The sequence below is a fragment of the Prionailurus viverrinus genome, chromosome A2 (assembly GCF_022837055.1).
Source record: "Prionailurus viverrinus isolate Anna chromosome A2, UM_Priviv_1.0, whole genome shotgun sequence".
NCBI lineage: Eukaryota > Metazoa > Chordata > Mammalia > Carnivora > Felidae > Prionailurus > Prionailurus viverrinus.
Genome location: NC_062562.1, coordinates 56258852 through 56277249, shown reverse-complemented (window position 1 = coordinate 56277249; position 18398 = coordinate 56258852). Strand labels below are relative to the sequence as shown.

Below are 18398 nucleotides of genomic sequence, written 5' to 3'. Positions count from 1 at the left end.
TAAGTCTTCTTTTCTTTTCTTTTTTTTTTTTTTAATTTTTTAACGTTTATTTATTTTTGAGACAGAGAGAGACAGAGCATGAACGGGGGAGGGTCATAGAGAGAGGGAGACACAGAATCTGAAACAGGCTCCAGGCTCTGAGCTGTCAGCACAGAGCCCGACGCGGGGCTTGAACTCACGGACCGCGAGATCATGACCTGAGCCGAAGTCGGCCGCTTAACCAACTGAGCCACCCAGGCGCCCCAAGTCTTCTTTTCTTTTTAATTGAATTATAATTGACTTACAATATTATATTAGTTCCAGGTGTACAGGACAGTGATTTGATGTTTGTATGCACTGCAAAATGATCACCATGGTAGATCGGATTACCATCCGTAACCGTACAAAGTTATTAAATATTATAGACTCTATTCCCTGTGCTGCACATTACATCCCTGTGACTTATTTATTTTATAACTAGAAGTTTGTACCTCTTAATGTTTATTTGTTTTTGAGAGAGAGAGAGACAGAGCATGAGCAGAGAAGGGACAGAGAAAGAGAGAGGGAGGTATAGAATCTGAAGTAGGATCGTCAGCACAGAGCCTGACACGGGGCTCGAACTCACGAGCTGTGAGACCATGACCTGAGCCAAAGGCGGATGCTCAACTGACTGAGCCACCCAGGCGCCCCTCTGCTTGTGTGTTTTTAAACAAGCAAAAAGAGAAAGAAAGGGAAAAGAAAAGGAAAAGGCTCTTGCCAAAGGGCAAAACCGCGGAGCATTCTGGGGGCCTGCAGAGCGGTGCTGGTAAAACCCTGCCCTGCGGGCTCCTTGCAGAAACACCAAAGCAGAACACGGGAAATGCAAGGTGCTCTACAACTCCGCGCTACTGTTTCGCCACCGCCTGTACGCAGACCTGGAGACTGTCCTGTACCAAGTGCACCTCTTCAAGCCGCTGGTGCAGCTCATGAAGCACTCGGTGCTCTACGTCCGCAACACCGTTCCAGAGAAGACCTTCCAGGCCCTGACCAGGTGTGCCAGGCTGCCACGGAGATGAAGGTCCCCTCCCTCGGGGCGGGCGCTGGGGCCTCGTGGGGGGGCCCCTCCAGGGGCAGTTGTTGATACTCTTCATGCCCAAAGGAGTCGAACCAGGAGTGGAGCACAGTTCCGAGGGACCCCAAGCTTCTGTCATGCCCCCTCCCCCCCCCCCCCCAGGGGGTTTTGGAATCGCACTGGGGAAGGGAGGGCGGTTGACTTGAACAGGGGTCACATGATGCTCTCTGCTGCTCTTGGGGAATAATAGCCTAGAACAGCGTGAGCAGTGAGTGGGGGAGGGGGGGTTTAAAACCCCTTTTCCCAGTGAGTGATGAGGACCAGAACCAGATCCACCAGGCCTGCAGCGGCTGTCTCTACCAACTGGATGTTTGCTTTTGTTGGCTTCTTCCCCAGCGGCCTGTCCAGAAAGCCACCATCAGAAAGGCATCCTCCAAAGATCTAGATCTTAAACAGGGCATGCCTTAATCTGTGCTCAACCCTGGGAAGCTGTGTGCTCCTCCAGCTGGGTTGAGCACGGCTCATGCTCCAGGAGGACCTCCTCCCTTCACGTAGGGAACAGCCACTGCCCGGTAGCAGTGGGGCCGAACGAGGCACACCCAGTTTGGAAGCAGAGACGGAGAAAGCATAGTGCGGTGGGGCTCCTGGGACCCTGGCCAGCCTGTGCCGGGCTTCGTGGGGGCAGCGAGGGACCGTGGCTGGTTCTTTCAGGAGGTCAGGAAAGGCTGACCTTGAACGTCAGTGAGCAGGCATTCATCAGGTGGACACTGCCGTCTGGGGCAGGGGTACCGACTGTCTCTTTACACCTTTAAAAGCAGCAACAGCCGTGGCCGAGACGTGGCGCCCAGCTGATTGAACGTATTAATGAAGGAGAGGGCAGAGGCAAGAGAGAGAGGAAGGGAGAGAGCCCAGACGCGGAGAAAGAGGACTTAGTCCTATTATTTCCCACTTCTCCACGCGCGGGTCTGCCTGAGGGGCTAGGCAGGGTAGCCCTGAAACAGTAGGCCGAAGCTGCAACTCAGGAAGGGTCGTGTGTGCAGTGGGCCTCAGGCTCATGGTGGGGAGGTGCTGGGACATGGGGGTGTCCAGAGCCTTGGCAGTCAGTCAGAGGAGGCTGGACCCTGCCCTGTCCTGCCCTGCTGGAGACAGGAAGTAGCTGGGGTGGGGAGGTGTTAGGGAAAGGAAAGAAAACCGCTATTTATGAAGTGCTGGCTGCATCCTGGGCAGCTGCCCTCATCGTGGCTTTATTCCCATCTGCAAGGTCCCATGGTGGCCAGAGAGCTCAGCGGGTGAGAGGCAGAGCCGGCCATCCTCAGGCATGCCCCCTCGCGGTGGACCTTGGGAGTGTCAGAGACAGTGAGCAGCGAGTAACAGCTGCTATATGTATGTTGTAGAACATCAGCGTCAGCCAAGTGCCCAAGGTGCACCGGCCCCCTGGGAGAGGGCAGCGAGGAGGAGTCTCAGGGCAAGGGACGTGGTGGGGGGGGGGCATGGGTGGTGGCCGCTCAGTCAGTCCTGAGCTTTGCGGAGACACGAGGCTGTGTGTGTACTGCCTTCTTCCTGCGGCAGGAGCTCTGAGATCCACACCCCTGACCAGCTAGCTGGTTGGGGATAAACCCTGATGGGGCACAGGTTGGTGACAGGCATGGAATAAGGCCACGGTAGCAGAAAAATAATCAGAGTGGACTGTGGAAAGCCCTTAACTTCTGGGAGCTGGGAGGAGAGAGCAAAGGGGGCATTGCGTTTTGTGGGCTCGTCCAAGTGGAGTCTAAACTCTGTGTGTATGAGGTCTGTGATCTGGGACCAGCTGGCCAACCTCTGAGCTCCCTTTGGTGTTGTGAAATGGGGCAGCTTTCGCCCATCTTGAAAGGTTAGACGAGGCTGTGTTGCGGGGGGGGGCGCCCTCTGCGTTTCAGGATCTACTGCATCTGCTATCACAGCAGCAAACTCAGGGAGGTGATCACAGGAGACCTGCTGCCATCATCCGCCATGGTCAAAGACTTGAGCCAAGAGCTGGGGCTGCCCATTTCGCAAGAAGGCCTCACAGATGGAAAGCCGTCGGTCTTGCCAACTCCTCCAGCCCCCAATCTCGAGGATTTCCGAGGTCAGAAATCCGACCTCGCTTATGAGATCCAAGCCCACCAGGAGAAATATCTGCGGTGGCGGAACGCCATGGCGCTAAAGAACAGAGGCCAGGAGCGCAGCCTGATCCAGGTGGGCACTCTCTCCTCCCCGGGTCAGGGGTCCCAGGCCTTCGCCCCACCTGGGCTGTCCAGTCACCACGGGGGATACAGGGCAGAGGACCAGTTCCTGTACCTGCTCTCCTGGGATCCCAGGCAGGTTGCATAAGAGGTGCCGGGTTGGGGGCTAAACCAGGTCAGAAGCGTTCACTCCCAGCCATCAGGTACCCATCGTTTCTGAAAGTGAAAAGGAATGCTCTTAGGTGTTCTCACCTTTACCTTGGCCCCGGAGTTCACCTTGAAGGCTGGGCGCTAAGGAAAATCTCCCTCCCTCCACAGCCACCAAGAAGGCTTAAAACACTGACATCCAAGGTATGACTTGAACTTGTCCGCCCACGGTCTGTGTGAAGCACCTCCCTCCCCCCAATCTCCAGGGAGACAAAAGTTCAGAAAGAAGCTTTGCAAGTGGATATTGTTTATGAAAACCAGCAAAGAGGTTGTCTTCCCATTTGTGTGGAGGTTTTTGGTTTTTTCAAAAGAACCAGTTCTTGGATTCATCAATCTGCCTTTTCTCTGGTCTGTTTTCTAATTAACGTCAGCTTTTATCTTTTATCATCTTTTAAAACTTTTTCTCTTCTTTCTAGTGTCTTTAAATTTTATTATTGAAGTATAATTGGCATATCGTTAGTAAGTGTAGTCACCATCTGTCACCAAAAAACATTATTACAGTATTATTGACCATATTCCCCATGTCGTAATTTGAATCTCTGTGGCTTATTTATTTTATAATTGGACATTTGTACCTCTTAATCCCTTTTATCTATTTCACCCATCCCTCCACTCACATCCCCTCTGGAAACTACCAGTTTGTTTTCTGTTTTTAAGAGTCTATTTGTTTTTTGTTTGTTTGTTCATTTGCTTTATTTTTAGACTCTACATATAAGAGAAATCATATGGTATTCGTCTTTCTCTGACTTACTGTACTTAGCATTATATTCTCTAACCCCATCCATGTTATTGCAAATGGCAAGATCTCATTCTTTTTTTATGGCTGAGTAATATCCCATTGTACATATATACCACATCTCCTTATCCATTAATCAGTTGATGGACACTTGGGCTGTTTCCCCATCTTGGCTATTGTAAATACTGCTGCAGTCAACATAGATGTGCATGTATCTTTTCAAATTAGTGTTTTCATTTTCTTTGAGTAAATACCCAGTAGTGGAATTACTGGATCATATGGTAGTCGTATTTTTAATTTTCTGAGGCACCTCCATACTGTTTTCCACAGTGGCTGCACCTTTCTAGCTTCTTGAGTTGACTATTTCATTCATTTTTATTCTTCCTTATTTAATAAGAAAGGCTACACATTTTCCTCTGTACACATCCTTGGCCACATTCTGTAAAGTGTTACATGTATTGTATGTTGCAATTGTTATTTGCCTGAAATGTCTTAGAAATTTCAGAACAAAACAAGACCTAGATACAGTCCTAGAAAAAAGTCGAACCACTGAGAGTATGAGCAGTCTTCCCTGACCCCCTTATTCTACCTTCTCAATGCACTTACTCAGGTACACACTTGCGCACACATGCATTCAAGTACACAAATGTATCACATTCATTTATGGGTTAACACTGTTTTGTTAATGCCATTTAACACAGGGCCTTGAAGATTTTATAAAAATATGCCTGTACAGAATTTTGTAATATGTTTGTACAATTAATATCTTCCTATCATCTGTATTTTATTGAAACCACTTGGAAATATTGTTTCTATTATCTCAGTTATTGCTAATTTCAAATGGCCTTAAGTAGCTTATCCATGCTATAATCAATCATTGAAACCCAGCCATAACTTAATTTTTCTATTTTTACTCTAAGATATAATTTACATACCATAAAATTTAATCATTGTAAGTGTATATAAATCAGTAATTTTTAAGCAAATTTGTGGAGTTGTGTACAACACAATCCAGTTTTAGAACATTTCCATCCCCATAAAATTTTTCCCTATTGCTTTTTGAAGCCAATCCCTATTACCACCTCCAGCCCCAGGTAACCACTGATCTGCTTTTTGTCTCTACAGATTTGCCTTTTCTAGACATTTCATGTAAATGGAATCAGACAACACGTGGCCTTTTGTGTCTGGCTTCTTTCACTGAGTATAATCTGAGGTTCATCCATGTCGCCGAATGTATCGATAGTTCCTTTTTAAAATTGATGAATAGTATTCCATTGATTGGATGTATCACATTAACAATTTTGTTTAATGTGTATTCTTTTGAGAGAGAGACAGAGAGCAAGCAGGGAGGGGCAGAGAGAGAGAGACAGAATCCCAAGCAGGCTCTGTGCTATCAGCATGAAGTCCAATGCGGGGCTTGAACTCACTTGAGATCATGACCTGACCCCAAATCAAGAGTCAGATGCTTAACCAACTGAACCACCCAGGCACCCATGGGTGTATCACATGTTTACTTATTCATTCCCCACTTGGTGAAATTTGTATTGTTTCTAGTTTGGGACTCTTATGAATATCGCTGGTTTGAACATTTGCGTACAGATCATTATGTGAAAATGTATTTTCATTTCTCTCAAGTAGAAACCTAGATAGAGAATTGCTGGGTCATGTGGTAAATTTAACATTTTAAGACATTTTCAAGCAGTTTGACAATGAAGTTGTACCATTTTACACCACAAAAAGCACTCCAAGAGTTGGTTTCTCCACATCCTCGCAAACACTTGTTACTGTCAGTCTTTTTTCATCTATCTATCTATCTATCTATCTATCTATTTATTTTTGAGAGAGAGCGAGGGCATGAGCTGGAGAGGGGCAGAGAGAGAGAGAGAGAAAGAGAGAGAGAGAATGCAAAGCAGGCTCCACAGTGCCAGTGTGGAGCCTGATGCCAGGTCAAATTGAATCCATGAACCGAGTGATCATGACCTGAGCTGAAATCAAGAGTCAGACGCTTAACCAACTGAGCCACCCAGATACCCATTGGATATCTCTTAATGTACTTATTAATGATTTATATATCTCTGGTAACTATTCATATATTTTACATGTTTTAAAATCAGGTTGTTTTCTTGTTGAATTGTAAGAGATCTTTATTTTGGATATAGTTGCTTAATCAGAACTATTATTTGCAAATATTTTCTCTGTATATGTGGCTTGTCTCTTTCTTAATTGTGGTAGGAAAAACTCGACGTGTAAAGGCTTTTAATTTTGATGAATTCCAGTTTATCAGTGTCTTTGTCTTATTGATCATGCTTTTGGTGACATAGCTCAGGGCTCTGCTTAACCCAAGCTCACAAAGATTTTCTCCTGTGCTGACTTCTAGGGGATTTGGAGTTTTGGCTTACTTTCAGACTTTAAAGCATCTTCACCAATTTTTTGTGTGCATGCATAATGGAAGGTAAGGGTCTAAATTCATCTTTTTTGCATGTGGATATCCAATCGTTTTAGCACCGCTTTTCAAAAAGATGAACTATCCCCGCACCGTCCCTAAGAATCCATTGATGAGAAATGCAAAGGTTTATTTCTAGGCTGTTATACTCCATTGACTTAGATGCCTGTCCTTACACGAGCCCCACATTATCTTGATTACTATAGCTTTACAGGCAGTTTTGAAAATGGGTTGTATAAAGTCTTTTAATTTCTTTTTCAAAATTGTTAGACTATTTTGGGTCCTTTGCATTTCTATATAATTTTAGGATCACCTTGCCAATTTATTAAAAAAAAAAAAAACAACTTGTGGGGATTTTCCTGAGGCTTTTATTGAATATGTAGATCAGTTTCGGGGAGAATTGCCATATTGACAGTTTTGAGGCTTGTAATTCATGAACATGGAACGTCTAGACTTCTTTTGGGTCTTCTGTAATATCCTTCAGTAAGCTCTGTAGCTGTCACACACAGGCCTTACACCTGATGAAATCTTTGCTGTTGTGAGCTGAATTATTTAATTTTTGAATTGTTGCAATAACAGAAATACAGTTGGCTTCTGTATATTGATTTCGTATCCTGAAATCTTTGGAAACTGGATCATGTCATCCCTGGATAAAGATCTCTTTACTTCTTCCTTCCCAAGGTGGATACCCTTCCTTCCTGCATTAGTCTATGCAGATCGTCATACAGAACACAGCGGTTGGGTGGCTTAAATGTCAGAAAGTGCTTTTCTCACAGTCCTGGGGGGTGGGAAGTCAGGATCAATATGCTGGTAGAGTAGATCTCATTCTGAGGCCTCTTCTCTTGGCTTATAGGTGGCTGCATCTCACTGTGTGCTCTTTTCTTTTTTTCTTTAATGTTTATTTACTTTTGAGAGAGAGAGAGACACAGAGCATGAGCAGGGGAGGGGCAGAGAGAGAGAGGGAGACACAGAATCCAAAGCAGGCTCCAGGCTCCGAGCTGTCGGCACAGAGCCTGACGCAGGGCTTGAACTCAGGAACCGTGAGATCACAACCTGAGCTGAAGTCGGACGCTCAACTGACTGAGCCACCCAGGGGCCCCTCTCTGTGGCTCTTCTTTGGCGTGGGGAGAAAGACAGTGGGCTCCCTGGTTCCTCCTCTCATAAGGACATTAATCCTGTCAGATCAGAGTCCCTCCACTCTTACTCATCTAACCGTAATTACTTCCTTACCCAAACACAGCCACATTGGGGATTAGGGATTCAATGCATGAATGGGGTGTCGGGGGGGGGGGCATTCATTCTATAATCCTCCCTTCGCTTCTGTTTGTACTGCCTACAACCTGTAGTATAAAGATCAGTGTCAAATAGGAGTGGTAAGAGCAGACATGCTTGTTTTCTTCCTGATCTTGGGGAAATCAATCTTTGACCATGGAGTTGGATATTAACTACAGGTTTGGGGTATGCTTTATGAGGTTGAGGAAGTTTCCTTGTAGTCTTAGTGTGTTGAGAGTTTTCATCATGAATAAATGTTGGATTCTGTCAAATGCCTTCTTCCCCCTGCACATATTGTGGTTCTTGTCTTTTATTCATATGGTGTATGACGTTACTTGATGTTTGGACGTTAAAACATCCTTTCATTCCTGGAATACATCCCACTTGATCATGGTGCATGGCTTTTTATCTATGTGTTTCTGAATTTAGTTTGCTAATATTTTGTATTTTTCTTGTGATAGCTTTGTCTCACCTTGGTACCCATGGAATACTGGCCCTGTAAAATGAGTTGGTGTTTCCTCCCCTTCTATATTCTGGAAACAAGTTAACTGTTGGTATTCATTCTCTCATTGTTTGGTAGAATGAACCAGTGACTCCGTCTAAGCCTGAGCTTTCCTTGGTGGGTAAAAGGCTGATTTGATCTCTTTATTTGTTATAAGTCTATTCAGATATCTCTTTCTTAAGACAGGTTTGATAACTTATGTCTTTCCAGGAATTTATCCATTAGATGTAAGCCCTCCAGTTTGCTCTCATATACTTGTTCATAGTACTCTCCTATAATCCTTTTAATTTCTGTAAAGTCAGTATATTGTCTCCTCTATCACTCCTGATTTTACTAATTTGTACGTTTTTCTTTCTTGGTCATTCTAGCTAAAGATTTGCCAATGTTGGTGGTCTTTTTGAAGAACCATTTTTGAAAAAACAGGAACAGCAGGAAGAGCATTTTTTTTTTAATGTTTATTTTTGAGAGAGAGAGCGTGAGCAGAGGAGGAGCAGAGAGAAGAGAAGGAGACACAGAATCCAAGCAGGCTCCAGGTTCTGGGCCATCAGCACAGAGCCTGACACAGGGTTTGAACTCACGAACTGTGAGATCATGACCTGAGCCGAAGTCAGATGCTTAACCAACTGAGCCACCCAGGCGCCCCTGAAAAAACATTTTTGGAATTTGTTCATTTTCTCTATTTTTCTATTTCACGTTTTTCTACTCTAAACTGTATTATGATTTCTTCCTTCTGCTTATTTGGATTCATTTTGTGATTCTAGTTTCTTTTTTTTTTTTTTTTTTTAATTTTTTAATGTTTATTTTTGAAAGAGAGAAAGAGCACAAGAGGGGGAAGGGCAGAGAGAGAAGGAGACAGAGGATCCAAAGCAGGCTCCAGGCTCCAAGCTGTTAGCACAGAACCCGATGTGGGGCTTGAACCCATAAACTGTGAGATCATGACCTGAGCTGACGTTGGACAGTTAACCGAGTGAGCCACCCAGGCGCCCCTGTGACTCTAGTTTCTTAAGGAGTAAAGTCAGGTTTTCGATTTGGATCTTTTTTTATGCATGTGTTTCCAGCTACAAATTTCCCCCTAAACTCTACATTAGATGCATCCCATAAACTTAGTATGTAGTATTTTCATTTCATTCACCAAAAAATATTTTGTAATTTCCATTGTGGCTTTTAGAAATTTTGAATTTAATTCTGTTGTGACTAGGGAATGTACTTTGTATGATTTCTATTGAATGAAATTTATTACAATTTGTTTTATGGCCTAGATACATCCTCAGGCTTGAAAGGAATATATACTTTTCTGACATTGGGAGGAATGTTGTATAAATGGCAGGATGATAAGCTGGCAATAGTGTTGTTCAGGTCTTCTGTGTCATTGATTTTCCTTTCTCAGGGTCAGTGATTGGATTGAGGTATTGAAGTCTCTATTGATGGTCGAATTGTCTATTTCTCCTGTCAATTCTGTTTAATTTTTCTTACTGTCTTTTGGGGCTCTGTTGTTAGGCGTGTTTGTGTTTATAATTATATCTTCTTGATGAACTGACACTTTAATCATTATGAAATATCTCTTTTGTTTCTAATAACATGTCTTGTCTAAAACACCATTTTGTCTTATATTAATGTACTCACACCAGCTCTTTTCTGGTTTGCATACTATATACTTTTCCACCCCTTTGACTTTCAAACTGTGCCTTTACATCTAATATGTGTATTCTGTAGACAGCAGATATCTGCATCCTTTTTTTAAAGTCCAGTGTGACAATCTTTGCTGTTTGTCCATTTATGAGTAATACAATTTTTGATATGGTTTGATTTATGTCTTGTTTTTTATATATTTAATATTAATTTTGATTCTCTGTTGTTCCTTTACTGCCTCCTTTTGTGTTGAACAGATATAAAGTTGTACCACTTTAATTCCTTCATGGATTTTTTTCTTAAAAAAAATGATTTCCTAGTGGTTTCTCTAGGATTCATCTATAATATGCATCTTAAGCACAATCTACTTCAGATTTAGATCACTAGCTTTATTTGGGTAAATGTAGAAACTGTTCTGCTATATAGCTGTTTCCTCCCCCCCCTTTATTTTATTATTGTTATATCTATATATGCAGTAATCCCCAAATATGGTGTTATTATTGTTTTATGCAGTCAGGTCTTTTAAAAGTTGAGAGAAGGAAAAATGTATATAATATTTTATATTTACCACATATTTATCTTTTCCAGTGATTTTTCAAACATTTATTTTTGAGGGGGGAGGGGCAGAGAGAAGGCAGAGGATCCAAAATGGGCTCTGCACTGGCAGAAGAGAGCCCAAGGAGGGGCTCAAACTCATGGGCTGTGAGATCATGACTTGAGCCAAAGTCAGACACTCAACTGACTGAGCCATCCAGGTACCCCTGTTCCAGTGATTTTTTAAATGTAAATTCTAGTTACCATCTGATGTCATTTATTCTCAGCTTTAAAGGATTTCCTTTAGTATATTTGATAATTTGCAGGTTACTACCAACAAATTCTACCTTTATCAGAGGATATCTTTATTGACCTTCGATTTTGAAAGATGGTTTTTGTGGGACACAGAATTCATGGTATATTTACCAAGAACTTTTTTTTCTTTCAGCACTTTGAAAATGTTATTACATTGTGTCTCTGTTGTTTCTGTTGATGTTTAGCCATTAAATCGTATTTCCTTGTACATGATGAGTTATGAGTCATTTTTTTTCCTTGCTGTTTCTAAGATTTTTATCATTGTATTTTTCTTTCAACTGTTTGACTCTAATATGTACAGGTGTAGATCTCTCTATATTTATCTTACTTGGGGTTTATTGAGCTTCCCTAGATCAGTAGATTAATGTTTCGGGTCTTTAGTTCTTCAACACTTTTTGCGGCTTCTTCCTCTCTCCCCACCCTCCCTTCTCAGACTTCCATTATGTGCATGTTGGTTCACTTATTAATATCCCATACGTCTTGAGGCACTATTAATTAAAAAAAAATATTCTTTTGGGGCACCTGGGTGGCTCAATCAGTTACGCGTCTGATTTTGGCTCAGGTCATAATCTCGCGGTTTGTGAGTTTGAGCCCCGCGTCGGGCTCTGTGCTGACAGCTCGGAGCCTGGAGCCTGCTTTGGATTCTGTGTCTCCCTCTCTCTCTGCCCCTCCTCTGCTCACGCTCTCTCTCTCTCTCTCTCTGTCTCTCAAAAATAAACAAATGCAAAAAAAAATATTCTTTTGTTTCTGTTCCTCAGCTTGGATAATCTCTATCTTTGGGTTCAGATTCTTTGTCTGCTTAAATCTGTTGTGTCCCTCTAGTGCATTTTTCATTTCAGTTACTGTATGATATAACTGCAGAGTCTTCCTGTAGCTTTTTAAAATTCAGATTGCCTATGTCTTTTTTTTTAATGTTTATTTATTTTTTGAGAGAGGGACACAGAGTGTGAGCAGAGGAGGGGCAGAGAGAGAGGGAGACACAGAATCCGAAGCAAGCTCCAGCCTCTGAGCTGTCAACACAGAGCCCAAAGTGGGGCTCGAACTCATGGACCGCGAGATCATGACCTGAGCTGAAATGTGATGCTCAACCAACTGAGCCACCCAGGCACCCCTCAGATTGTGTATTTCTTGACTTGGGGTATACTTTCTTTAAATTTTTGAAATGATTTTCTTTAGGTTTTTTTGTTTTTTGTTTTATTTTTTTATTTTTATTTTTTGTAGTAATAGCCACATCGAAATCTTTGCTAAAGTCAACCAGCTGGACCTACTGGACGGTTTCCTGTGACTACTTTATTTTCCTGAATAAGGTTTACAATTTACTATTTCTTTACATGTCTCCTAAGTTTTGGTTGAAAACTGGACACCTAAGGGGCACCTGGGTGGCTCAGTTGGTAAATCCGACTTTGGCTCAGGTCATGATCTTGCTGTTTGTGAGTTCGAGCTCTGTGCTGACAGCTTGGAGCCTGGAGCCTGCTTCAGATTCTGTGTCTCCCTGTCTCTCTGCCCCTCCCCTGCTTGCACTCTGTCTCTTTCTCAAAAATAAGTAAACATTAAAAAAAGAAAGAAAGAAAACTGTACATTTAAAATGCATTGCAGTAGGGGCACCTGGGTGGCTCAGTTGGGGGACTCTTGATTTCAGCTCAGGTCATGATCTCTTGGTTGGTGGGATCGAGCCCCACCTTGGGCTCTGCGCTAACAACATGGGGCCTGCTTGGAATTCTCTCTCTCTGCCCCTCCCCTGCTCTCTCTTTCACGTGCAAGCGATGTATGAAGAGCATATCAAGGTGGCTATTTCATTTCCTGTGTCTCCCCGTTAATTAGTTTGCTTGCCTGTTGCTTGCACCACGTAGGACGGCAACCTCAGGTCTGCTGAGCAGCTCGCCTGCTCTGTTGGTTTGCTGCTGAGATTGCTGTCGTTGCTTATAATTGGCCCTGCCCGTGGGCTTTGCAAGCTGCAGTGCAGATCAAGTAAGTGTGCACTCAAGTGGGCAGTGCAGCTGGTGATCTTCCTGACTCGCACACCCTCGGAGAACTACTGCTCGAAGTGCTGGGGACGGCAGGAATGACGTTGACTCTTCCTATTCGTACCTGAAGTTGAGCACATTTCCGTGAATAAACACTTTGAAGTTTTTTGGTATGCTTTCGGACAGTTTCCAGTGGTTGCTTTTGATGGTTTTGTCCAGTTTTATTGTTTTTTGACGGAAGGATTGGACTCCTTACTCCACCGTACTAGAAGTCCTTCCTCCTAGCCAACTTCAAATTTTTACTTATTTCTATTCTTGCGATGATGTGTGCGTGTTGTGTCTACTTAATCCTTTGCTTTACTATTTTTTTTTCTTTCAGAAAGTTTTTGTAGATAATGAACTTTCAGGGTGCTTGCAGGTCCATGGTTATCATTGTCTTTGCACTTGAATAGCACCTGAGCTGTTTTTGAGATTATGCTTTCAAATCCCTGCACGCAGCCTCCCCCCCACCACCCATCAAACCCATTGCTTTCTAAAATCAGGAATTGCGGGTAAGTCTGATACCCACCTGATCCTTTTTCCTTTTTAACTAGACTGTCATCTCCTCTGGAATCTTTTAAAACTTTCCCTTAATCCTTAGTGTTCACCTTGGTGTCGAGGTGGGAGCTTTTTGTTTTTCACTGAAGCTTGAAGGGCTTTCCTCCATTTTGTTTGCCCTCTTAATTTGTACTTGTTGGTATTTAAGGTTTTTTTGATATTTATTTTTGAGAGAGAGACAGAGAGTACTAGTGGGGTAGGGGCAGAGAGAGAGGGGGAGACAGAATGTGAAACAGGCTCCAGGCTCTGAGCTGTCAGCACAGAGCCTGATGTGGGGCTCAAGCTCACCAACTGTGAGATCATGACCTGAGCCAAAGTTGGACATTCAACTGCCTGAGACACCCAGGTGCAACCCCCCTTTTTTTTCTTTAAATTTTTTTTAATGTTTATTTATTTTTGAGAGAGAGAGACAGAGCACAAGTGGGGGAGGGGCAGAGAGAGGAGGAGACACAGAATCCGAAGCAGGCTCCAGGCTCTGAGCTGTCAGCCCAGAGCCCAACGTGGGGCTCAAACCCACGAACTGTGAGATCGTGACCTGAGCCGAAGTCGGATGCTTAACCGACGGAGTCACCCAGGCACCCCTCTTCTAAAAAGATTTACATTTTTGTTCATCATATTTACATTTTGGATCAGGAATGAATTTTATGTATGAGGGTAGGACTCTAATTTCATTTCTTCCACATGATCAATGGTACCAGCACTTTGCTTAAATGCCCATCCCTTCCCAAATGATTTATGTTGCCTATTCTGTCAGATCAAGTTGCTTTTCATACATGAGTTTGTTTATGGGAGATTGAGATCTTTATTGAAATTGCATTTACGAATGCATTATTTTCTTCAAAGAACCAGTGTCTCTGTTGTTTTTTGATTCCATATTGTATACTTATTTCCTATTGATTTCTGCTCTTATTCCTTCTTCTTACTTTCTCTGGCTTGAATTTGCTCTGCCTTTTCTGATTTCTTCAGATGGATGTTTTGGTTATTTTCAGATATGCGTCATTTTATTATCTTAGTGTATTTATTTTGGCTAAAAATTTCCTATGAACATCAAGTGCATCCCTATTTTTATACATTGTATTTTCATGACTCAGTTAAAAATGTTTTCTACTATCCATTTTCTTTTTTTTTTTTTTTTGATCATTGGATTAGCTAATAGTATATTCTGTAATTTCCAAATACTTTGGGCTTTTTGTTATCTCTGTTTGTTTTTCAGTTCTATGCACTGCTGTCGGAGAATATATTCTGTATAATTTCTATCCTTTGTTGATATTTTACAATCCAGAAAAGGTCAGTTTTGGAAAGTGTTCCAGAGTATTTGAGAAAAAAAATATATATCCTGCAGTTGTTGACAGTGTTCCAAATACATCAACTTTGCTTTGTTTTTCAAACCTCTATCCTGATCTTTAAATTCTGTTTCTTCTTTCAGTTACTAGGGGAAGTCTGTTAAAATCTCCAAATAGGATTATGGATTTGTTTCTTCTCTCCTGGTTTTGCTTTCTATCTGCTCACTTATGTTTTAGATATACACAAATTTAAGACTGCTTTATCCTGTTGATTTGATTTTTATAAATATGATAAGACTCTTTGTCTCTGGTAATACTTTTTAGAGCAAATACCGTAAAATGCATATATCTTAAGTATATAGCCTCATTCATTTCCATCTATGCACATACCTGTGAAACCATTACACAGATCAGGGGGTAGAAGGTTTCTATCACCCCAAAAAGTACCACGCTCCTTCCCAATTAACTACTGTCTTGAATTCTGTCATCATGGAATAGGTTTGCTTGCTATTTGTTGGACGCTATATAATGGAACCATACAGCATGTATCCTCACACTGGCTTCTTTTGCTACACAAATATATTTATAAAGATTCATATTATTACATATTTGTTGCTGTGCAGTTTTCCATTATGTGTATGGCACAATTATTTGTTCTCCTGCTGATTTCCATTTGTGTTGTTTTCCAGGGTATTTTGGGGAAGGCTATTATGGCTAAAGTTGCTATGGTGTTTTTGTACAGATCCTCTTTGTTGGACCCATCTACTCATCCCTTTGGGCATATACCTAGGAGTAAACTTACTGGGTCATAGCGTAGGCATGTGTTTAACTTTTAACTGCCACGTTTCCGAAGTGGTTGTGCCATTTCACACTTCTGCCAGCAAATACAGGAGTGTAGCTTTCCATCTGTGCTGCAGTGTTGCAGACACTTGAATTTGTCCATCTTTATAGTCCTACCCACTCTGGTGAGGTGTACTGGTATTACATTTTAATTCTAATGTGCCTTTCCCTGATGAATAATAATACTGAGCACCTATTTTCACCTACTGTTGGCTATTTGTATATTTTCTTTTGTGAGGTGCCTGTTCAAATGCAGTTTTTCCTCCAGCTCATCTGGATTTTGCTTTTTTTTTTTTTTTTTTTTAAATCCAGATGAGCTGTGAGTTACATGCATTACAAGTATCAGTTTGCGTGCATGGCTTGCCTTTGCGTTGTTTTAGTGTCCTATTTTGAGGAGACGTGTTTCAATTAGTTCCATTTATCATGGTTCTCTGGTTAATTTTGGGGGGACATTTTTCTTGGCAGAATGCTAGCTTGGCAGTTATTTTCACACTTTAAAGCTGTCAGTTTTGCTCTTTTTGAAGATACTGTCCTCTCCTGGTTGCATTTAACATTGTTCTCCTTTTTTCTTTAAAAATTTTTTAGTGTTTATTTTTGAGAGCGAGAGTGAGCACACGAGCAGGGGAGGGGCAGAAAGAGAGGGAGACACAGAATCCAAAGCAGGCTCCAGGCTCTGGACTGACAGCAAAGAGCCCAAAACGGGGCTTGAACCCACCAGCTGTGAGATCATGACCTGAGCCAAAGTTGGACGCTCAACCGACTGAGCCACCCAGCTGCCCCAAAATTGTTCCCCTTTTCCTTTTGTTTTACTATGATGCTCCTAGGTGTATTTTTCTTTGTATTTATCTTGCTATGGGTTTGTAGAGATGATTGAATCTGTGGCTTGAAATCTTTACATTAAAAAAAATCTAGACCCAGTCTTTCTTTTCAAAAATACTTCTGTTCTAGTCAAGTTCTCTCTCCCTGTCCTCCTGGGATTCTAATGACAAGTTAGATATTTTCACTATGACTTACATCTTATATTACTTACATATCTCATGCTTTTATTTTTCCATGTTTTAGTGGGTGTTCTTCAATCTGGATTTTTTAAAATGTTTATTTTTGAGAGAGAGCATGAACAGGTGAGGAATGGGGGGTGGGGACAGAGGATCTGAAGTGGGCTCTGTACTGAGAGCAGAGAGCCCAATGTGGGGCTTGAACCCATGAACCATAAGATCATGACCCATGCCAAAGTAGGACACTCAACTGACTGAGCCACCCAGGCGTCTTCAATTTATACCATACGGTAGTATACAGTACAAATTTTAACTAATCGATCTTAACTCATTGATCTCTTCTGCTGGATGTTCATTCTGCTGCTAAACCCATCCAGTGAATTATAATTTTAATAATTTAAAAAATTTTAAGATTTCCATTTGATTCTTCTATGGATTCCAGATATCTAGTTCAATTCTCCACCTTTTCATTTAGCTTATTATATTAATCGTAATTCCAATATCTGGATTATCTTGGGTTTCTTTCTATTACCTACCTTTTCTCTTCGTTTTCCTATTTGGTCCTGTGTCTTGGCATGTCTCTTAGTTTTTTAAAATTGAGACATAACCGACATGTTCTATTCGTTTCAGGTATACAACATAATGATTCAGTATTTGTGTATATTGTGAAATGATCCCCATGGTAAGTCCAGTTAACAGCCATCACCACATATAGCAATTTTCTTTTCTTAGTAACTTTCATATACAATGCAGTACTATTAACTGTAGTCATCATGCTATCTATATATCACGTCCCTATGATTTACTTATTGTATGATTAAGAGTTTGTACCCTTTGACCATTTATTAATTTCACCCACCCCCTACCTCTAGCAACCACCAATGTGTTGTGTATTTATGAATTCATGTTTTTCTTCATTTTAGATTCCACAAGTAAGTGAGGTTTCTCAGTCTTATTGCATGTAGCATAATGCCCTCAAGGCCTATCCATGTTGTCACAGAAGGCATGATTTCCTTCTATTTTATGGCTGAGTAATATTGCATTGTGTAACACACACACACACACACACACACACCCCACTCCACATCTTTGTCCATTCATCCACGGATAGACACAGGCTGCTTCCACGTCTTGGCTATCATAAATGCTGCAGTGAACATGGAGGTCCATATATCTTCTTCAGTTAGTGTTTTCATTTCCTTCAGATAAATACCCAGTAATGGAATTGCTGGATCATATGGTAGTTCCATTATTAATTTTTTGAGGACCTTCCATACTATTTTCCATAGCCGCTGCACCAATTTAAATTCCTACCAAGGGTACACAAGGGGTCCATTTTCTCCACACCCTTGTCAACACTGGTTATTTCTTGTCTTTTAAATAATAGTCATTAAAACGTGTGGGGTGGTTTTGATTTCCATATTCCTGATGGTTAGTGATGTTAAGCATTTTTTTATTTACCTGTTGGCCATTTGTGTATCTTTTCTGGAAAAATGTTTATTCAGATCTTCTGCCCATTTTTAATCAGGTGTGTTTTGTTGTTTTTTGGTTGTTGCTATTGAGTTATAGGAGTTCTTTATTTAGTTTAGGTATTAACCCCCTTATTGGTTGTATCACTTGCAAATGCCTTCTCCCATTCAGTAGGTTGCCTTTTCATCTTGTTGATGGGTCTCCTTTGCCATGCAGAAGCTTTCTAGTTTGATGTAGCCCCACTTGTTTATTTTTGCTTTTGTCAAATCCAAAAAAATCATTGCTAAGATGGATGTGAAAGAGTTAACTGCCTATTTTTTCTTCCAGGATTTTTATGGTTTCAGGTCTTAGATCCAAGTCTTTAATGCATTTTGAATTGA

General features: G+C 41.7%; 1 protein-coding gene across 7 annotated transcripts in view; it reads left to right on the top strand.

Annotated features, from left to right (window-relative positions):
• CFAP92 (cilia and flagella associated protein 92 (putative)) overlaps positions 1-18398 on the top strand; it is an 83189-nt gene that overhangs the window by 55922 nt on the left and 8869 nt on the right. For 6 of the 7 annotated variants that reach the window (XM_047835769.1, XM_047835798.1, XM_047835778.1 and 3 more), the window contains 2 exons: positions 815-1009; positions 2947-3244. In XM_047835769.1, the coding sequence (XP_047691725.1) occupies positions 815-1009; positions 2947-3244 (493 nt within the window). Of the gene's footprint in view, positions 1-814; positions 1010-2946; positions 3245-18398 lie in introns of those variants that run through there. The other variant, XR_007147378.1, reaches the window with a different exon arrangement.